The sequence below is a fragment of the Myodes glareolus genome, chromosome 10, assembly GCF_982192425.1.
Source record: "Myodes glareolus chromosome 10, mMyoGla1.1, whole genome shotgun sequence".
NCBI lineage: Eukaryota > Metazoa > Chordata > Mammalia > Rodentia > Cricetidae > Myodes > Myodes glareolus.
The window spans coordinates 73,014,827-73,038,532 of record NC_142035.1 but is presented as its reverse complement, the minus strand read 5'-3'; the positions used below and the strand labels follow the sequence as shown (position 1 = coordinate 73,038,532).

General features: G+C 37.6%; 1 protein-coding gene across 3 annotated transcripts in view; it reads left to right on the top strand.

Annotated features, from left to right (window-relative positions):
* Positions 1-23,706, top strand: part of Immp1l (inner mitochondrial membrane peptidase subunit 1) — a 65,830-nt gene that overhangs the window by 23,055 nt on the left and 19,069 nt on the right. For 2 of the 3 annotated variants that reach the window (XM_048443689.2, XM_048443687.2), the window contains exons 4-6: positions 3,029-3,162; positions 5,013-5,101; positions 8,955-9,081. In XM_048443689.2, coding sequence (XP_048299646.1) covers positions 3,058-3,162; positions 5,013-5,101; positions 8,955-9,081 — 321 coding nt within the window. In that variant the 5' untranslated portion in view covers positions 3,029-3,057. Of the gene's footprint in view, positions 1-2,991; positions 3,163-5,012; positions 5,102-8,954; positions 9,082-23,706 lie in introns of all 3 variants that reach the window. The other variant, XM_048443688.2, reaches the window with a different exon arrangement.

Genomic DNA, 23,706 nt, shown 5'->3' with positions numbered 1-23,706 from the left:
GGTCTTTGTTTTTCCTCCCTCCCTCCCTCCCTCCCTCCCTCCCTCCCTCCCTCCCTCCCTTCCTTCCTTCCTTCCTTTCTTCTTTTTTTTCTTCCTCCCTCCATCCCTCCCTCCCTTCCACCTTCCTCCCTCCTTTCTTTCTTCTTTCCTACCTTTAATAGCTCTGTATGTACTATCCCTGGAGAGCCTGAAAGCACTATGTAGGCTATGCTGGCCTTGAGTTCTCAGAGAGTTAATTTGTCTTATTTTTTTTTCCCCAAATGCTGTTACTGAAGGTGTGCGTTGCCCTTCCTGGCTAAATGATCTGTTGTGCCCCCCTCGCCCCCCCCCACCGTGTGTGTGTGTGTGTGTGTGTGTGTGTGTGTGTGTGTGTGGTGTGTGTGTGTATGTGTGTGTCCCAACTCTATTTGAGACAGGATCTCTATGTAGTCCAGGCTTTCATAGAATTCACTATGTCAATCAGACTGGCCACAGAGATGCTCCTGTTTCTGCTTTCCAAGTACTTGGATTGAAGACATGTAACATCATGCCTGGCTTTGATCTGTTCTTTAATGGTGTTGTATTATAACAGGCACTCAGAAATTATCCTTTCTAAAAAGCATTGACTTATCACTTTTGACCCACAGACCTATCTCATTTCTTTTTGGTTGGTACACTTAAAGCATGTTAACCAATCAGGAAGTACCTGATATTATCTAATTTATCACCCAAAAGCTAAAAGCACAGGGAAGTCATTGTCTTAAACCTGCAGTTGTCTTGGAGTCCAGCGACAGCAAAATCTCCTCCTGTAGAACTTCCTCCACAGGAGATTGTTCATGCTTGAGGTGAGACTACACCCTTGGGCAGCAGCAATTGAATGAAAAAAAAAATAAAAAGGAAGGGTAAGGCTGCTCCTCAGTATAATGGATGAGAAAGTTTATTGTAGCCAAAGGGAGAGAACAGCAAGAGGCAGAGACATCTGGGAGAGTCCAGAGTAGGCATGACCCTAAGCCATGTGAAAAGAGCTGGAAGGGAAAGGGAGAAGGGAGAAAGTCGAACCAGGTATAGCAGCCTAGAGGACTTATAGTTTTGTTTTAGATGTTTTGTTCTGTTTTTATGTTTGTGGTTTTTTTTGTTTTGTTTTGTTTTGTTTTTTAAGGGACAAGTAACCAAAATGTCTATAGGGAAGATCCTCTGGGGGAAACAGCAACCCAGTCCCTGGGTGGAGATTTCAGAGTAGAATACAGGGTGGGCATACCTTGTAATAGGTAGGGACTGAGAGATGCTGGGAGAACCTTGAGGCCAGGTCAGCTTTGATATGTTAAATAGGAATCTCAGCCATTTGTGCCAGAATTTGAGACTTAACAGGCAGTAGCGATCATCTTGAACTGAGGTGAGCACCTCCATAGGGCCTTTTGTTGGGTTCCGAAACTGTTAACACTAAATAGCACGCTCATCTATAATGGAGTAAGAGGTGGCTTATTCTGTACCAGATATGAGTGGATGAGACTCAGAAAAGGTTGAAATGGCCTCAAACAGCATGTTCCTGTTTGCAGACAATTATAGGAACATGGGGGGATTTTAATTTTGAGTATTATATCATTTGTCCCTTCCTATTCCTTCCTCCAAACCCTCATATATCCCTCTTTGCTCTCTTTCAAATTCATGACCTCTATTTTCATTGTTGTTGCATGCGTATATGTATATGCCTATATATTCCTGAATGTAACTAGCTCGGTCTGTATGATGTATATAGCATATGTGTATCATGTTTTCAGAGCTGACTGTTTGGTATTGGATAGCCCCAATTGATGTGCTCTTCCCAGATAAGACTTTCTCCTCCTCTCAGCATTCTTTAGTTTCCTGTTCTCTTATACAGCATTGGTACTTTGTGCACCCCCTAACCCCCACTTTGGCATGCCTATTGTTCATCGTTGTTGTCTTTGTTCAGGTCATGTGTAGGTAGTCCTGCTGCTGAAACTTTATGTGTATAGTTTCTGACCATCCTAAGAGATAGACTCACTGCAAATTCCCTAATCCTCTACCTTTTGAATCCACCCCCTCACCCCGCCACTTTTCCACAGTGACCCTGGAGCCTTAAGTGAAGGAGTTGTTTTGTAGATGTCCTTTGGGACTGGGCTAATTACAGGGACTTTTGTAGTCACAGGACAAAACAGAAGTCATAAATCAAGGATTTTACTGAAAACATCAGTGGGGTATCAGGTGGGTGGATGATAGTAGAGTAAGGAAAGCTCTGCCGTATGTTTCACATCCTGTCGATGGCATGTTTAGATTTGGGGTAGGTGGAAGCCAGTGGTCTGGTAAGGAAACATGCCAAAGATTTTACCTATTATCAACAGATGTTAGGTCAGATGAGAAGGTGGACAATGTTTGATTCTTGATAGTCAAAAATCATTTTGTTGTGAATCTGAAACATTCCAGCTCTCTCCAATGAAGACTTTCTTATCAATCAATCCTGTGGAATCTAACCCTGGAGTGTGACTTTTTTTGGGAAGTTCAGTTAGTTCACAAGGAAACTCAAGGAACATATATAAAAGGCTCACAATAACTGAAATGAGTGCTGCTGACACTGAGCCATTTTACAGCTAAGGGCATTAAGATTCAGAGAAGACACATGCTCTAGAAATAATGCAATTTTAAAAATTTAAGGTTACATTATGTGAATGCATGCCTGCAGAAGTGTTCCAGCGAGGGAGGGGGAGGGGGATTAAATTGTATGTTAGTAATGGCTCTATATGATTTTGGTAGTGTCTGAAGTTACATTGTTTAAAGATTTCAAGAAATGAGTGAGTTGTTTTGGTGTGCTCGTTCTTATCTAAGGTGCTTTCCCTTACTAATACGATTATAAGGTTGTTTTGAGATGCTGGTTATCTACATCATGGAATCAGTGACTTAAATGATGGTAACAGATGAAGATAAACTGATTTATATCGGTGCATTCTGTGTATATGGAGACATTTTACAATAGAGCTCTTTCTGAATTGTTTTAAGAATGCTGATCATGAAACTTTTTGAAATTCACCATCAGGCCTGTGGTGGCAGAATCAACATTGAACTATGCTTCGTGGTGTTCTTGGAAAGGCCCTTCGACTTGCTGGCTATACCATTCAATATGGGTGTATAGCTCATTGTGCTTTTGAATACGTTGGTGGTGTTGTAATGGTAAGTTTCTATATTCAGGGATTTCATTTTAAAACACAGATTTTTTTTAAACTGAACAAGACATGGATTTTTTAAAAAACTTTTGCTTGAAGTCATTTCATGAAAATTAAAACATAAAATCTTTCTAAATATTGGGATGTAAGAGAGGGTATGTTTGGAACAAGGTATAGTGACAGAAGCCTGTAATCTGGAAGCTGAGGCAGTGGACTGTTAGTTCAAGGATAGGCTGGGCTCCATACTGAGTTCCAAGTCCACCCTGGGACACATAATAAGACTCTGTCACAAGGATCCCCCACCCAGTCCTTCCACAGCCACAAAATAAAACAAGAATGTCTCAAAGCAATCAGGGCTGGTGAAATGGCTCAGCTGGTAATGTGCTTGCTGCCAAGTCTGATACCCAGGACCCACATGGTGGAAAGAGAACTGATTCTCTGTGGCAAGTACAAACATATACACATATGCTCATGCATGCATGCAAACACACGTGCATGTGCACACACACGCACACAATGTAAATAATAAAAAGCAAGCAAACAAGCAAAAGCAGTATGTTTGTTTCAGCACCAGAATAAAATGTAAGAGCCATTGCATCATTACTTTTATGTTATATTTAGCAGGATACAGTCTCTTGATAACCTGATTATAAGTAGTTATCATTTGAGTGCTGTTTGTCTTTCTATAATATGGTTAATGCTATAAACTTATTACCTTACATAGTCTGTTGCACTTGCGTGAGGAATTCATTCTACTCAAGAAGAAACCCCCATACTCAGAAAACTAACTCAGTCCAGGTCCCACAGTTAGTGAAAGAGGTAGAATTTCAACACAAATTTTCTGATTCTAAAAACTACTCATAACTATCATGTTTGTCATTAAAGCAAATGATTATTCTGCTAGGATTAGTAACAAAATGTTTAATACTGGCTCTTTCCCCAAGCAATGCTTTTCTCAGTATCACATCACAAATCTGAAAATTCAGAATTTTCAAATCTTTGTTAAGTGAGTGAAACGATATTTGACTGACTGGACAGCCAATAGGATTTTTTGGACTATTGTTATTTTTTTATTTGTTCTACTGTAAAGTATTTGTAGTTATAATAACCCTTATTTGAGCTGAAGAGAAGGATGTAAGTCTTGACAATGACATTAGTACTTCTAGAAGTAGCACACCTAAACTTCGTGGTTATTTATCATTTTATTTGAATGTTTATTATTTTGCCTAAGTTGGAAGTTTTGAGTAAAGGGTTGTGTTTACAGGTCAGTGATAGAGTAGATTCAGACTGTTGTTTGTATGAAATGGAAATCAGAGTTTCAAAATTAGGCAGATATCAAGATTGCTCTTTTCAGGCAGACAGACCCAAATAGCTTTAGAGTACATTTAATTGTGTTAGTAGTTTTCAGTTGAGAATGTCAGCTACAGCCCCGTCATACTAAGAAAGCATTTTCTTGGACAAGGAAGAAGGATATCAATTCTCAGAGAATGAACAGGATAATGTTGCTTTAAAAATTGCCACAACAGGTACTAAGTGATGTTTCAGAAAACCAAGGAAGTCCATCATTTATGCAACAAATATGTATCAAACATTAACATCACTCTTCTTGAGAATGGAAACTTACATAGCTGGAAAACTGAGACCAGGTCCTTGTATTCCAGTGGAGTTTAGGGTGGCCAAAAATTGGGAAAAGAGATGTGTTACTTTGTGTGTACCTTACAAAGCAACATCAAACAACTATAATATGGTCTGTTTTCAGGAAGAATATTTACCCAATTTCCTTTCTTTTACATTTGCCCAAGTAGTTTCTGTTAAATTTAAAGAGATTTGAACTCAGAAGATTGCCTTTCTTTTCAGTGTTCTGGACCATCAATGGAACCCACAATTCAAAATTCAGATATTGTCTTTGCAGAAAATCTTAGCCGACATTTTTATGCTATCCAAAGGTAAATTTCTGTAATGAATGTAACTATAGTGAAAGATATATAAAGTATATTCTTCTGTAACTTCTAACTTTGTGTTTTAGATCCTTTTATAAGTAATAAGTAGACAAGAGTCTTCAATGGAGTATTTTCTCTATGTTTGAGAGCGTTTCAGTAGTCAAAACATACACTGTGGTCACCGTGTCCCTTTCCTTATCATCCAGGGCAGTCAGCAGTCCTTCTTAAATAGATATGAAAGCTTTGTTCTCTTTTAGGTTCCCAAAGTGTTTTAATTCAGGAGCAAGGGCCTTATGGCCTGTATTACCACCACACCAGATGTCTAGTTGTTTTGTACTTCCAGTGATAACAGTCCTGTTTATTCTTTGTGCAGAGACAGAGTCAGTGATTTCTAGGTTATGGATTGGTGTGTGCCTGGGATTGAATTTGGTCTGATATGGTTCTCCAGATTGATTAATTAATTAAATATTAAGTTGAATAATTTCTTGGCAAATAAAATAAATTGTTACTAAATTTTCCAGAACCTTATTCCAAATAGTGTCTCAAAACCTTGTGCTCCTGTTTATCTCAAGAGACATTGTGAGTTTGAGTTCCTTTTGAGTAGATGTCAAATATTAGTAGCAGCTTTTTTTTTTCTAAACTGTACCTCTCTAAAAACTGTTAGAGAATTAGAAAAAGTCTGTATCAGCTTTTATCTCCGTAATCTACAAGTGATTCCCACTTGTGGTATTTGGTATAGAAAGGAGGGCGAGACACTCATTGTTCCTTTGTTGTGGCCCATTTCCCATATGGGAAATGAAGAACAGTATGGGCTTCCTTTCCTTTGCCTGCACTCTCGCCCAGCCTTGATGCTGCTCACAAAACTCTTTTAGTTGAGCTGTCTGACCTGCTAGGGTCCCCAGGAAGTTGTTCAGTTCTTTTAGCTGTAATAACCTGAAGAGACATACTAGTAGATTTGGGATTGTAAATTAAAATTTACACAACATTTACCTTTTGGCTTTTACCAAAATAGCCTAGTGACTCACCCTCCCTGTAGCCTGAAGGCAAGCTGCTGCTGAATTCCAGTGACGTGGTAACTCTTAAATGTCCTTAACAGTGTGCTGGACTGTGAGTAGATTTTGAATAAATAGCTCAGTGTTGTTTTATTTACAATACTCTTAGCAATCAGGAAAGTAATATCAATAAGTACATTCAGGAAATTAAGATTCTTTGACAATTTGCTTTTGTGCTCTGTTCACTCAGGAGTCTCAGTAGTGTGTAGTGTGCCTTAGAATCTGGCACTCATTTGAAACATGGAAAAATCACGTTTAGAACCAAGGTAGGCAGCTGATTCTGACTGCTACTTTGAAAATACTACTCCCCACATTCTGTTTGCTTCAGCTTAGGTCTGAGTCAGTGGGATGAATTTCTGACCCTTATTGATGGCTGCTTATTTAGAAGGGGAGAGCAGACTTCTGTTTTCTGTAAGAATAGAAGTCTGCTTGTGTGTTATGTAAAGTACACAAGCCTCTTGTCCTTTACCTTCAGGGATTCTTCTTACTTGGGACAATCAATCTCCTATTACTAAATCTTGCAACAAATATCTAATGGGCATCTACTTTATAAGGTATGTTACAGATTTTAGCAGTGATACTATGAGTGAGACATTGGCATTTGAACAGCTTTTCTGATCTAGTAGGCAGAAAGGATGTTTATGACTATATATTTAATTTTAATAATTTATTTATGGAATTTTTGCGATAGAGTAGCCTATGCTAGCCCAAAGCTTACTATCTCATCCAGACTGGATTCACATTTGTAATGATGCTCTTGCCTCAGCCTCCAATGTTCTGGGAGTTGCAAAGCACTGCACCAACAATAGCCATAGTGGGATAGGAAATTTTAAGTTCTGGTTTTGTTAGTGGATTTTCAAAGTCCCTTTAAAGGAGGCAAGAGTTGAAAGAGTATCTAGTTAGGTGCAGACTTTGTTTTAAGGGTTATATTGACTGTTGCATCAAATATCATAAGCTGCATAAGCACCTTTGAAAATGATTTCTTTCAAAGACACACTAGATCAGTTTTCATAGCTTAAAAGTCTGCAAAGTTTTTCATGTGAACCGCTCCACTGACGTTTAGAGAACTGAATGACTTGATAACACTGAGCTTTAGAAAGAGAGGTCTCGTGGTGTGGTTGTTGCCAATACTATTTTCTGTGTTGTCTGTAAAATTCTGATAAAAATAATGTCTTTCTTTTACATAAAAACCTGCCTATGAATTCCTCCTTGATTTTAGCTGTTAGGGAAAATTTTTGTCTTACCTTCCCCTAAACCTAATTTTATTAATGGTAACTAATTAATTTCCTCTTTTGTCCTTTTTTTGTTGCTGGGGACCACACCTGGGGCTTCCTGTATGCCAGACAAGCCACTCTACCATTGAACCATATCCACCACTCTCTCATTTGGGGTGGGGGCTACCAAAATGCTTAGAAGTTGTTGAGTGCTTGCAGTAGAGCAGTAATCATGCTTCTTTATTCTTTTTTCTACTTTAGTTTATTGTGACAAAGTCTTATCTTGCAGCCCAGATTCACCTCACCTTACCACATAGCCCAAGTTGGACTTGAACATCCCTCAGCCTCCTAAATGCTGGCAAAATAGGCATTTGCTTTGGCTAGCCCAATGATTACGTTTTTGAATTATAAGCTTCCCTTTATTGCTATAGATTTTGTGCTATTTTGACATTTGTATCTTTCATTATAAATGACATGAAAGTATATAAATTATATCTGGAGGGGCTGGAGAGATGACTCAGTGGTTAAGAGCGCCGCTTGCTCTTCCAAAGTCCTGAGTTCAATTCCCAGCAACCACATGGTGGCTCACAACCATCTGTAATGAGGTCTGGTGCCCTCTTCTGGCCTGCAGGCATACATGAAGAATACTAAGAATACTGTATACATAATAAATAAATTAATAAAAAAATAAATTATATCTGGAATCACATACAGTTAGTAAATATGTTAAATATTGAAAAATGTTAACACAATTCATATAGCAGAAAAGACAAAACATTACATTCTGTTTGGTTGGGATATTAGTCATCCACCCTTCACCTCCCGACCCCAAGGGTGTGATAGGTAAGCAGGGATGGTTGTTGTGGAACATAGGTTCACTGTGTAGCTCTGATTGACTCTGAATTTGCTTTGTAGTTTATACCAGCCTCCAAATTATACTTCTTCCCTTCTTGATTTTTGGGATTACAGGCATACACCACCATGTCGGGAATAAAACCTTTATTTATTCATTTATTTTGCTATCACTATGTAGAATATTACTTTTTACGTGACTAAGGTCTTCTGTAAGTAAGAAAACTAATATTTTATATATTTAACATCATATCCTATTTTATAGTATATGTTTTTTAGCTTTTAGTGTTTTATTTGGTTGTGTCCAATTTTCCCTCAAAAGTAAGTCTACACTGTAAACTATGACTTAAATGAATTATATAGCTTATATAGTATTCTTTAATTTTGAACTTTTGAGAAATAGATGATGTTTCTTCATTTTTAGTGCTCTAGAGTCAGCTATTAATAGCTTTTATTTGTAATTATTTGGATACAGAAATAACACATAGTGGATATAATTCTAATGAGGTTATTAGAAATCATCAGTAATTTTATATGGAATTTTTATGACTTCAATTGGCTTCTGACCCTAACTTCAATTATAATGGTTTTCAAACATGATTAATGTATGGTAGGGTCAATAAATGTTAGGATAAAGTGTGGGTGTGTATATCTTTAAGTTGCCTTATGAAATTATTAAAGCTGCCCTGTGTGTGCTTGGTAATAATACTGATACTTCTTTTCCTTTTTTTCCCCCTTCAGAGGTGATGTTGTAATTGCAAAAAGTCCAAGTGATCCAAAATCAAATATTTGTAAAAGAGTAATTGGTTTGGAAGGAGATAAAATCCTCACTACCAGTTCATCAGATACCTTTAAAAGCCGTAATTATGTAAGTAATATTTCAGTTATGTCATTCTTTGATATTATGGTTGGTTAATATTAGCTGATTACACTGAGAAAGCAAAACAATCTTGCAGAATTTGTATTTGATTGGAGAGATGGTTCATCGGTTAAGGACACATACTGTTGTTCAAGAGAACTCAAGTTTGAGCCCTAGCACCCAAATTAGGTGACACATAATTCCAGTTTCAGCAGGATCCAACACCTTTGTCCTCTTCAGACACAGATATTCACATTTACATAATCACATACCCACACATATACACATAATTAAAAATAATAGCTGTTTTATACATATGTATATGTATAAAACATATTAATTGTATAATTTACGGTGGGTTTCATTGTAATCTCTTCATACATGTATACAGTACACTTTGATGATATTCATCCCCCATTATTCCTGCCTAATTTATCTTTTCCAGATATTCCAACTAATTTATCTTTTCTTGCCTTTGAGTTCCCCTTCTACTTTCTTGTTTGATTTTATTGTTTTGTTTTTGTTGTTGGTAGTGGTGATCCAATGAATTTCATTTTGGTTGCCTATAAGAGCATGAATAGATGAGATGTTATTTACTCCACCAGTGGCTACCACTAAAGAAGATGCTTCCTCCCACTACCATTCCATGACCCATTATCTACCAATAACTCTTCAGGCAGGATTGGACATTATTAAATCCTCCCCACGTCGTGACAGGGTACCAGTGAACCCAATTTTGAACAGGTCTCATCAGGTAATCACAACTTTGTTGAGTTTACAAGGGAATAGTCCTTGATACCCAGAAAAGTGTCCCCTAGCTCTGCCCCATCCTCTGGCTCTTGTGCTCTTGATGCCCTCTATTTCACGATGTTTCCCAAGTCTTGGAGAGGGTGATGTAGATGTCTCGTCTACAGCTGAACATTTAACGTTCACTTATTCTCAATGCTTTGGCCAGCTGTGACTCTCTCCAGTATCTGGTCATCAGTAGGACAAAAAGCATCTCTGAGCAGAGCTGACAGCATGATCTAAAGCAAGTTGGGAAGAAAGGAATTATTTCAACTCACAACTCCCAGGTCATCTCCATCACTGAGGGAAGTCAGCAGGACCTGAGTCAGGGAAGGAACATGAAGGAGCATTGCCTACTGACCTGTTCCTCATGACTTGCTCACCCTGCTTTCTTATTTAGGACTACCTGCCCAGGGTGAGCACTGCCCACAGTGAACTGGGCCCTCCCACATCAGTCAGTCAAGGAAATGCCCAGAAATCTTGCCTATAGAGTCTTACTGAGGTATTCTCTCTCAGTAGAGAGTCCTCCATCTTGTATTAAGTTGACTTAAAACTAACCAACACGGGGCATAGGCATGATTATTTTGAAGACAAGCAAAGAAAAATTTTAGAGGTAATTGTGATAGCCATATCATGTCCATTTAGCACAATAACTGCTGTAGTTTCCTCCTATGACTTTTGAAGTCATCAGCTTTTGGTCAGGTGGACAGCACCTGAAGTGAATTCTGTCCTGCAGAGCAGACCTCAAATCCAGTTAGAAAGCACTTGGCTGCTTCCACACCAAACTTGCCATGAACATGCCAGTGGGTACACTGTGCTTGGCCGGTCAGCATTGTTGTGGGAAAAAGAAACTTTGTATTTTGAATTAAGAAAAATATATTTCAACAAATAGAGTTTAAATATATCAAAAACATCATATTTCTTTCTAAAATCCTATAGAATCACCTCAGTTTGAAGAGAAACTATATTTACTTAGTATTAAAGTGTTTGTTTAGAGATGCTCATTACATAAGAAATAGTAGTAATATATAGCAATGTACGTCAAAAATCCTCATGAAGGAAACCTTCATGACACCACCTTCACCAGTGGTCAAGGTGAACCTTTATCTGTATCAAGAAATACCAATATAATGTAGATTGAAACACAAAGAAGGGTACCTGACTCTTCAAACAATAACAATAAAGCAACTTAATTCTAATCAACTTCTTCCTACATAGTAAAGTGTAGAAGTGTAGAATTGAGAATAACAAGCAGATGTACTGTGTTAGCTCTTCCTCCAGTCATACGGTTGTTATCACACAGCTTCTGATAAAAGATGTGATGGCCCCATTCTTTACTCAGCATATACTCTGCTTTGATAACTAGACCTTAATTTTCTACTTTAAATTTTGTGTGTTCCTATCAAATTATACAATTGTCATGTCTGTTCAAACCAGCTTTACATCTATTCATACCTCATGTAAGCTAATAATTGAAGTTCATCTTCATCATTGTCTCTTCATTTTGAACCATGATAGCTTGATTACTCTATTGAGAGAACTTGCCCAATAGTCTATTAGTCCATTATTTACCATTGATAGTGGAATCTGGCTCAGCCATGTAAAGGATTTTTGACATATATTGCTATAGTCCTAGACACAGAGTAATTGTTAGCTGATAGGGATGATGTGAAGATGATAGCCTCGTATCAGGTAATTCGTCTTTCTGCTGTGGCTTTCTTTATGAACATTGTATCCTTTTATTCTTCAAAATTGTCAATATGTCATATACTTTTATCCTCACATGTCTATTCTCATACCATGAGACATTCTAGTGATATCTGAGTTGTTTTAGCAAAAAGAGTCTACTTCAGATCAGAAAGAGTTTTGTCAAAAGACAGAACAAAAAAGGCATCCTTATTATGTTCATAAATACCTCAATTTATATATACTAGTTTTTTTGTTAAAGTCACTAGAATATGAATATCAGGGCTAAAAGGTTTAGATCAAAATCCCTGTTCTGAGTAATCAGTGGAGACAACCAGAAAATTATAACCTGTGAAGTTTTTGAATATTCTGTTTAAATAAAATGCTTATCAAATTTTTATATGTCCAATGAATGAACAAGTTAGAAGGCATTTTTCCCCCCAGGAGTGTTCCATTGACTTTGATGTTTCTAAGTGCAGGACAGAAGGCTGAAATGCTGTTGGAACATTTATTCTGTACTTACTTAGTATTGCTGAAGCTCTGTAGAAGGACAAACTTATTTAGTCCCTGCAATTGTGACCCAATGAAGTAGGTAGTAGCAATATTCGTCTGATAGGAAAATTATGGCGATTAAATAGATAGTAGCAGTGTTTGTCTGATAGGAGAACTACACAATTGGGAGGCTAAATAGATCACCTGTTTCAAACAGGTGTTGTGTTTCAAACACCAGGAGCTTGTCTCGAGATATATACTCCCTTCCAAGTCATTACATCTCTCAGAATAGACTCTACTTAACTATTATTTCAACTCCCATCTCATTAAATTCTTCTTTTTTGTAAATGTATTTATCTTTGCTATTTTAAAAAAGAAAAGGAATTATTTATGATCAGGAACAATATTAGTTCTCCAAAAGAAGCTAGGGTTTTTTTTTTATTGTTTTTAGAATTTATTTTATTTTTATTATGTGTCTGTGTGTGGTTGTGTGCTGTGTGTGTAAGGGTCCTAGAGGAGGCCAGAAGGAGGAGTTGGGTCTTCTGGACCTAGAGTTACAGGTGTTACGGTGGGTGCTGAGTACCAAACTTGTTTGTTTGTTTGTTGTTTTTTTGTTTTAAGAGCAGTGAGCACTCTTAACCACCGGGCCATCTTTCCAGCTCCATTATCCATTATTTTTGAGAGTTTTCTCCTTGCCAGGTTTTCCAGGCTCACATTTTTATGCCCCAAGAATTTGCAGTTATTTTAGACCTACTTTAGCAAATGTGTTTCATTCATCGGGTGATTTGTAACAAAAATTCATGGGTGTTTCGGAATACTCTGAAAATATACCTGCTCGTGAAGACTGCCACTCTAGAACAATAGCTTTCATTGGGCAGCAAAACCTTTTATTCTGTTACATTGGAGGTTCAGATAGCAAAACAGGAGATTGTCACTGGGGTCTAGACTTTACTGTGTAACCTGCAAAAGAAGTAGTATTGTTTGTAAGTTTGACAAAAAATAGTATAAGCAAATCTTTGGTTAGATTATATGGACCCATTTTATTTTCTAGAGTTGTAAAGGACTGCTGAACTTTCTAGCTAGGGTACTTTATTTTTGAGAAAGGGTCGCTCGTGACTCAGCATGGCCTCTCATAGCAGAGGCTGGCCAGGAATTCTTGTTCTTCCTGCCTTTACTTTCAGATTTTTGTAAAACACAACCTCTTTTCTGAACTTAAGAATCTTGTTTATTTAATATCTCCACACAAATAGATAGTGTTTATCTCAATCTTAGTATTTTCAAAACTAAAATCCTTATTTTGTGGCCCAGTACAAAATAGTTGCTGCCCTCTACATCTTAGCTGTAGTAAACATCCTATTTTTCTGTGAGTCATAAGTTTTGGGCTCATCTTTGAGTCTTCCTCTTCACCCTACTGTCAAATCCATTAGAAAGTTGTGGTTATAACTTCTAAGAATAATCAGATTCAGATTGTGTCTTGACCTTGTCGTTGCTCTCATGCCTATGCAAGACAAGCTTTGCTGCTGTTGCAGTGATTTCTGAACTGCCATCTTTAGGTGGCATCTTCCTATGTTCTTGCTTTCCTTCTCCATCATGGGGTATTCCCCAGACAGTAACTGAATCAATGCTTTTAGATGCTGATGCCTTTCAAGAGCAGCTGCCATCCCTCTGCTGAAAGACCCTCAGGTTCCCTTTCTTGATAAAATTGATTTGCCTTAGTGATGCCTGCAAAGCCCACCATTCCGTCTCCGGCTGCTTTTCTTGTAATTAAAGCTTTATTTGAACATAGTGATGCTCATTTATTTATATAGTCTGTTTTTACCTTTACCAGGATAGTAGAATTGAATAGTTGACAGAGACCATATTGTGCAAGACTTCAACTGTTTGCTCTCTGAGTCTTAGCAGAAGTTTGCTCATACCTACTCTAGATACAGGTTTTAATGTTGATGATTCTCCTGTATGCAACTATAATTTGACATCTGTTAGCTACTATCAGAATACTTTTTGTTGTTGTTGTTGTTTTATTTCCACAGACTGCTGTGGAACAATGGTCTGTACCGTGTCAATTGTATTTTAATAAAATGCTGATTGGCCAGTAGCCAGGCAGGAAGTAGAGGTAAGGCAATGAGAACAGGGGAATTCTGAGAGAGGAAACAGTCAGTCCACAGTCGGTCACCCAGACAGAGAGGAAGCCAGACAGAGAGCAAGCAAGATGTGACTGCCTCACCAAAAAGGTACCAAGCCACATGGCTAACATAGACAAGAATTATGAGCTAATATAAGAGTTAATAAGAAGCCTGAGGTACTAGGCTTATAAACTACCAATCAGTTTATAATTAATGAAGACCTCTGTGTGTTTCCTTGGGACTGAACAACTGCAGGGCCAGATGGGACAGAAACCTCTGTCAACACAAATGCCTTGGTCAACACATTACTATGGCAACTCTCATAAAGGAAGACATTTAATGGGGTGGCTTACACTTTCAGAGGTTCAGTTCATTATCATCATGGTGGAACATTTTGATATGCAGGCAGACGTGGTGCAGGAGAAGGAGCTCAGAGTGTTACATCATCATGCAGTGTAGACAGAGACTGCATGCATGTACATTTCCTGGCTGCCTGGACTCGAATAATCACATAGAATCTATATTAATTACAAAACTGTTTTGCCTCTTAGCTCAGGCTTCTTATTAACTAACTTTTACATCTTAAATTAACCCATTTCTATTAATATATGTTTTGCCACGAGGCTGTGGTTTTCTGGTAAGGCTCCGGTGTCTGTCTCCTTTGGCAGCTACATGGCATCTCTCTGACTCGGCCTACTCTCTCTCTATATTTTTTTCCAGCCTGGCTTTATTCTGCCCTGCCATTGGCTAAAGAAGCTTCTTTATTAACCAATGGTAATAAAACATTCAGAGCATACAGAGGGGAATCCCACATCAATGCAGGCAAGAAGAAGTGATCTGACTTATTGGGTGTGGCTGGAGCATAGATGAGACCTCAAAACTCATTTCCACAGTGACACATTTCCTCCAACAAGACCACACTTTACTCCAGCAAGGCCATACCTCCCAATAACACCACTCCCTTTTGGGGCCATTTTTTAAACCATGGTACATCTCACATGTAAGGCCCCCAAGGTCTAAATGAGGAGCAGAAGGATGAAGAAAATGAAAAAGGAAATAAGGCCTGCGAGGGATGCGATCACCCACTGATACAAGGGGACGGATATAATGAGAGTTTACCAAGGCCAGTTGGACTGGGACAGAACAAGGACACAATCCAACCAGATTCTCTGAATGTGGCCAGATTCTCTGATTGTGGCTGGCCCGGAGTCTTTCTGAAAAGCCATTGACAATGACACTGGGACTTGTTTCCTCTGCATATACTGGATTTTGCGGATCCAGTCTGTCTGGACACTCACCTTCCTGGACCTGGAGGGAGGGGGGAGGAACTCGAACTTCCCACAGGGCAGGAAACCCTGACTGCTCTTAGGGATGGAGAGGGAGGAGGAGAGGGAGTGGGGGAAGTGGGAGGGTGTTGGGAGGGGGGCGGAAATGGAAACTTTTATAATTTAATAAACTTTGAAAAAAAAAGAATTTTAGACATGTACCACTACACCTGGATATTTTCAAATATGTTTGAAGGCTGGAAAAATATATTCATTGAGTAGGTCTGTGTTCACTTCTAATCTAGTGGGTTTTTTAATTATTAGTTTCTATTTTGGAAGTGGATGATACAGCTTTCAAAAGTGTAGCTTCTCTTCTCTGTACAACTGACAGGGTACAGACCATTGTTCCACAGCAGTCATGATGTCTCTTTACAGCAATAGAAACCCTAACTAAGACAGGATGTGTTGGCAGGAGAATTAGGAGTTTTGAGACTAACCTTGGCTACAAAACAAGTTCAATACTAGCTGAGGCTATGTAAGCCCATCTTTGAAGGAGTGAGGGGTGGTCGTTATTTTAACATCATATTCATTAGTCTTGACATGGTCTAATGTTTATAGAACACTTAAAGCCTGGGCTGCTCAACTCTGTGCTTAGCCAGCTCACAGAATCACATATGGAATTTGAGAATATTAGAATTTCTTTTAATGTGTGTCGGAACAAAGTGCTGATTAAATACATGCCTAACTAACTCAATTTGGTTTGGTTTTAAGGTTTAGGACTTTTAATTAACACACCAAAATTCACATGACTATGAATTGAGTTACATTTTATTTATCCATTGACTTCTTTATTTAGTGTCTGATTGCTGAATTTGGCTTAAATTACTTAGAAAGAGATGGTGAAATTGAATTCTGTAGGCCCTATGATTGTCTCATTTTGAAGGAAGGCTTGATGCTTTAGAAAAGCTTTGGTGGATGTTACCTGTGGTTTACAAGCTTGTCCTTTAGCTATAAACTTCTGTTTTCAGTAGGTCATTGTAAAACTATGGATTCTTTTCACATCTTTAAAAATATTATTACACTGAGAGAGAGAGAGAGACAGAGAGAGAGAGAGAGAGGAGAGAGAGAGAGAGAGACAGAGAGACAGACAGAGAGACAGACAGAGAGAGGAGAGAGAGACAGAGAGAGTAGGTTAAAGGATAGCTTGTAGAAGTCAGTTCTGATTCTACCACATGGGTTTTGGGGATCGAACTAAGCCCAGGAGCTGGTGCCCATATCTTCGTCTTATTTTTAAATCTTTCAAACAAAGCTTTAACTTCTCAACCATAGTGTGTGCTTACATATATTTACAGAAACATCAGTATATTTCTCAGATTGTGGCCTCGAGAGCTTTTGCTGCTATTAAGGAAAATTTTTTAAATAATTTATGTACTTTCACATTTAGTTTTAAAAAAACCCACAAAAAACCAAAACAGGCAAAACTTTTTGGCTGTCTTTGATACTATAGATTCTAGTATTGTACACAGAGGGTAAATCCTCACCAAATTGTAATGTACAATTAGGTTTGAGTGATGGAGGTTGAATAAAGAATGTAATGTTGCTTGTATCTTTCTTTATCAAATTTAGAACATGGTAATAATATCATTTTTGTTAGTGGGAGAAATAAACTAATTAAATGTTTGATGCCTTGGTGGGATCACGTTAGGACTTGGAAATGCAACCACACAGCAGGAGGAAAGCTGCTTTGTGGTACGCTAGGAAATGTTTAAATCAAACTAGCAACAACCTGCAGAATAGCCTCACTAGCTAGATAGCACTGGAAAATGGCCACGTTATATAGTTAATGTTAATAGTCTTTAATGCAGATTGTGTGTTTAGGATACCGTTGAAATCTCTGAGTGTCCTAATGCTATGTTCCTGTTTGTTTAAGTATCATTTACCTTTGCTAAAAGTCACAACCATCTGGTCTTGTATTACCAGTTGTATTATAAGCAGAAAAAGCACTTCTGTGTTGGGAGAGAACTCATCAGATGAAAGGGCTTGTTTATTATAACTTGCTGATACACTAAATCCTATGTCATTTAGATAGAAGGACTACCTAATAATGTCACTTACTACACTATATCTAAGAAAGGGAGTTGTTGTTTTGCAGACTCAAGTGATAAAAGCTGTATCACACATCCACTTCTCAGCGACAGTTCCAGGTCAGCAGTCTAGCATGCTACTAATGCTTTAATTGCACCTGGTATGGAGGAGCATGTTTACTCTTTTGCTAAAGTGAAATTCACTACGGAGATGATGTGGCTCTTTCATCCTATAGCTAATACAGTTCAGAAGATAAATATCAGTAATAATTCACTAGTCTGGAGTGTTTTCACTTATGGTAACAGTAAAGAATCATCTTTTAGGTCTCCATTTCAGTGTTTCTGGTGCCTTCTCTGAACACTTTCAGAATACTTTGAATTTAGTTTGCTAACATACTGTTTTAGCATTTTGTTTTCTAGTATTATTCTTATACCTCTGTAAATATGTTTCTGAAGATCAGCATTTGTGTTTAAACAGTAGAAAGCTGTTCTAAATTAATACATATTGATCACTAGGATTATTTCATGATTCATAGTTAGACAGTAGCAATACGATTGGTGAAAATGTAGAGAAGCCTAATCCAGTGCAGTGATGTTTGTTTCAGTGAAACTGCCTCAAAACAGAGCAACAAAACGTCATTCAGTCCCATAATTCCCATGATTTGCAATTTTGTATTCACAAAACTTTGAGTCTAGGTAATTTGAAGAATTATTTTTTTTAGAGTTGTGCTTTGATGAATAAGACACAAGTAGGAATATCTATCAAAAACAAGCACACAAAGTGCCTTTGTCAAGGATGCATAGGTAATGTCAAAACAGCAGACCTACATAGTTACTTTTAATCATTTCTACTTTTAGTGAATGGACGTTTTCCTACTGGAGGCCTTTGGTTTCATAAATTTGTTTACTACCTAAATCCTTCCATGAAACAATTATACCTAATCAGGCCTGATGGAAGCCAGGAAAGAGTGACAGAAATGCATCTGTAACAAACTCATACGTAGCTAAGGTTGGGCTTTGGAAAGAGTTCAGTGAAATGACTAGAATACAAGTAGAAATGGCTCAGCAGTTAAGCACTGGCTGCTCTTGCAAAGGACCAGCACCAACATGGTGGTTTACAACCATCTGTAACACCATTTCCAGGGAGTCCAGTGCTATCTTCTGAACTCTGCAGACACCGAGCACACACGAAGGCAAAACACAATTAAATCTAAGTTTGGTTAAAAAAACTCTCTCTCTCTCTCTCTCTCTCTCTCTCTCTCTCTCTCTCTCTCTCTCTCTCTCTCTCCCTCCCTCCCTCCCTCCCTCATACAGCTGCCAGGTGTAGTCATGTACATCTCATTTGAGGCCATCCTGCTATACATACATAGTTAGTTCCGGGCTAGCCAGGGCTATCTAGAGAGACTCTGTCTCACCCCACACACCACCAGAAAGCACCTAAAATCAGGAGCATATTTGCATGTATATTTTTTTTACACTGTGCATTTGATTTGCCAACTATCTAAAATTTTTGGAAAGTCCAAGAAACTCACTATTTAGTACTTATTGCTGTATTCTCCTAACTCAGAAATGCCCTGTATTGTATTAAGTTTTGTTGGGTTTTGTATTTTGGTTTTTGATACAGTGCCTCACTGTAGTTCAGACTGGTCTGGAACTCAGATTGTGGCCTGGACTAGCTTAGAAACTATGGCAATTCTCCTTCATCTCCCATATGCCAGGAGGTCATTGCCACCATGCTCAGCTGAAATACTGTGGTTGTTTGTTTCTGTAGACAGCCTTGCATGGCTCCATTTTTGATCTGTAAGTCACAGTTAAGCAGGAGGATACACTTTAGTTACATAGCAGTGTAGATATTTGACTCAACACTGCTTACTTGAAAGACAATAACAAAAATTATATGGCTAATAATTGTTAGAATTAAAGACATCTTACAAGTGTACATTCATCATGTGGAGTTGTTTTTTGTTGTTGGTTTTTTTTTCTCCTGGCAAGGAAGTAAGCATTATATTTCCCTAGATATAAAATGGATATTTAAAAACCGTTGCTTAAACTGAAATGCTTCTGAGTCCCTTACTGTATCACTCTCATTTCCTTCCTAAGAAGAAATGGTCTGATCCGAATGCTTTCATAAAGTGTGCATTTTCCTGTATATCACAGGAAGAAAAACTTGTGCAAAAAAGAATTCTTAAAAAATCACCCTCTTCTGACTTCATATTTTTAATGCACTGTTTAGAAGATCCGTAAGCCATAGATAGGGCCAATGCATTAACTACACCATTACTTGTAAACTGTAAGATCTGTAGGAAATAAGAGGTTAACTTGAAAACAACCATTTCTCAGGATTTTTTTTCCTTGAAACATTTGAAAAGTCAACATACAATATCTTACCTTTTAGTCAAAAAATATTAAAATTAGTGTTCTTTGCTTAATCAAATAAATGAGTGACTCCAATTTAGTAGATGTGTTATTTGATATTTTAAGCTCTCATCAGATGTCCCTTGAATCAAGAAAGGTACCACCTGTGGCTTGCCTTGCAAAGCTGCCTGTGATGAATGGACACCCACAGACCAGGGGCAATTACATTTGTGGCTTGTGCTAAAAAGGAGACAAGTCACCAGACTCCAGTGAGCATAGCAGAGAACTGCAGGCAGATCCGCCTTCCCAGCCCTGAGACTGGCTTTTATCACGCCTTAGGAAGGAAGCATGACAGACCTACAACAGTCTCAAAAGAAAAGTAACCCGACTTAGAAAATATTGATTATGGGAAACAACACAAACAAATACATGGAATTTAGAATTTGTGAAGCATTGTTTATTAGAATCTTTTCTAGCCCTAGTTATAAGGCTGTCATAGTTTTAAAACATAAATATATATTACTCTGCCATTTTTCCCTCTTCATACTTTAGTATAGGATTTCTGTAAACTTGTTTCTCATGTGGTTGATATAACTGTAGTTTCTATTTGCACTGATCAAAGCACCAGAGGTCTGTTGTATGGGTTGGAGGCTAGCCTGCTCTCACTGTAGTACCAGAGACCAAAAACGTAAAAAACATCAGTAAAGCTGTCCCTGGCTTGCATTATACAGACAGTGTTCCCTTTGGCTGAGGGCTGAAGAAAGGGCTCAGTTCATAGCGGTCTGTCATTCCAGCTCCAGGGGATCTGATGCCCAGTTCTGGTCTCCCTGAGCACCTGTATGCATGTGTGCATACAGACCAACATGCAGACCAAAACAGATACATACACATACATTAAAAAATATCCTTAACATTATCAGACTGCTGGGCATGGTGATGTACACCTTTGATCAGCACTTGGGAGGCAGAGACAGGGAGATCTCTTTTGATTCTAGAGTCAGCCTGTTCTTTAGTAGTGAGTCCTAGTCCAGCCAAGGCTACTTAGTGAGACCCCATATCATTAAACAAACAAACAAAACAAAAAGAAAGCATTAATAAAGTTAAACTGCGCATGATGGTGGATGGTGCACATCTGTAATCCCAGCACTTTGAAGGTTGAAGGAGAGGATTGTGAGTTCAAGGACAGCCTGGAATACATAGTGACATAGTATCCAGAAAAAAATAAAGTACAAGTATCACAAAAAAGTAAAGCAGTTTAAGATATACATGCATATATATATATATATATATATATACACATATACGATTTCTAGGTAATATGTGTTGTTATTAAAAATATAAAATTTGACACATAGAGAATGACTTTATACTTTTATACAAACAGCCCTGAAAGTTACTTTTTCATTGACTCAGTTGTAGAAATCTTTCCATTAGTTTATTTATTGTTATATTTTGGGTTTTGTATTTTAATCTGTCTGTTATTATATAAATTAATTATATTTTATTTAGCCTCTGTTTACTGAGAAACATGTGTATTACTGCCAATTTTGAGACACTGTATCATAGTGGACATCCTTATAAGTATATAGTATTATGCTGAGTGTGCAAATCTTTTTTATAGATATTTGATAGGGATAAAATGGAGCTGATACAGTGATGTATGACTTTAATCCCATCACTTGAAAGTCAGATTAGAAGGAACTCTGTGAGTTCAAGGCCTAGTCTATAAAGCAAATCCCAGGACAGCCAAAGCTACATAGTGAGACCGTATCTCAAAACTTTTAAAGAAAGTTGAAAAATTCCTTGCAAATAGTCTTGCGAGAGGATGGTTCTCAAACTGAAAGATAAAGGAGCTGTTCTTTATATAATAATATAAAGAACACCAGCAATGAACATGTGTATATATATATAGTATTTATTATCTTTTGCAGTTCTTGGAACTAAACCAAGGCCCCACATGTTAGGCAGACCCTTTACCACTGAGCTGTATCAACAGTCTGGTTGTGTTCTTATTTTTAAAATGAACTCAGCACCACACTTGTAGACCTAATGGCCCCATTGAAATTGTATGCATAAATACAAAAAAACATTTTGAAATCAGTATCTTTTCTGATTACTAATAAGGAACTTGCCGTAAATGGAAATCAGAAAATTAGTCCTATTGAAAACAGCTTTAGAAACAAAACAAACTACAACCAACATCTACTGAAATACTTAGTAATGGTCTTAACCAAGATGGTTAAAGAATTTTACACTGAAAAATTCAAATTCCTGAGTGCATTGAGGAAAACAGGAATATGATGAACAAGCCTCCCATTCTCATGGATCAACACAGAAAAGCAATCTCCATCAGAATTGTGATACCTTTTTCAAAAATACAGAAACAGAAAAGGTAACCTTGTAATTCATATAGAAACAAATTCCTCAATAGTCTAGGCAAACATGAGCAAACAGTGCTGGAAGTTACTACACTACCTATTTCAAGTTGCACTGCAGAACCATATTGGCAAAACTCAGCATGATACTGATTTAAAGACAGACATGGAGAATAGTGGGATACAAGAGAGGACTCAGTCCCAAACCCATGTACTTATAATCACCTGATTTCTATTTAATTATTTCTTTTTTACTAAAATACCAAAAACATTTTTTTTTCCAAAAACTGGTATTGGGAAAACTGGGTAGCCATTTGCAGAAGAACAATGCTAGATTACCCAAGCCCCCTGAAAACGCTAGATAACCCCATCCGCTGCACAACAGTCCGTTCACAATACATTAAAGTTCTTCATGTAAGACCTAAAGTTTGGAAAGTATTAGAGAAAAAAATGCTTAAAGGTACAGGCATGGACAAGGGCATTTTGAAACAGACTCCAATAAGTCAGGAAATAATTATCAAGAACTAACAAATGGGACTGCATGATGTTAAAAAACATTTTACACAACAAAATGCCCAAGTGAAGAGACAGACTACAAAATGCGATAAAATCCAGTAGCTATACATGTAGCAGAGAATATCTAAAATATATTTAAAAAATCTCAAAAACTATTAAACAAAACAGATAACCCAGTCAATAATGAGCTAATAAAATGAAGAGACAATCTTCAAAAAATGAAGTGGAAATGGCCAATCAACATGATAAATTGTTTAACATCTTTAGCCACCAGGGAAACAGAAATTAAAACTTCATTGAGTTCCCATCTCACCCCAGTTAGGATGGTTATCATTAAGAAAACAAAACAAACAAACAAAAAACAAATATTAGCAAGGATGTGGGAAACAGGGACCATTTTTATACTGCTTATAGGAATGTAGATTGGACTAGCAGCTATGGAAATCATAATGGAAGTTTCTTCAAAGAGCTAGAAATGGGACTATAACATGATCCAGCTATCCCATTTATCCCAAAGCACCCTGAGGCAACCTACTACATTCATGTTTGTTGCATCAGAGTTCACAATAGCCAAGTTAATGGAATAAGTCTCTCCATCTGTCAAGAGCTGCGTGTATAAAGAATGGTGTATATACACGATTCAGTTTTATCCCAGTATGGAAGAACGAATTCATTTGCTGGGAAAAATGTATGCAAGTAGGGATGGCCATATTGACATAAGTCTAATACAGGAAGACAAACATTGTATTTTTTCTTATTTGTGGTCCTAAATTTCTTTATACATGCATAAAACTCTGTATATGCTCTCATGTCACACATGCATATGTGTGTAAACATATGTTTGGCCTGACAATAAAGGGAGACTAGTAGAAGGGAGAAGAGTAGTATACAGGGGGAGGAGCTTCAGGAGTGGAGAGGAAGGGCAGATATGGTCACAGTTTATTATATGCTT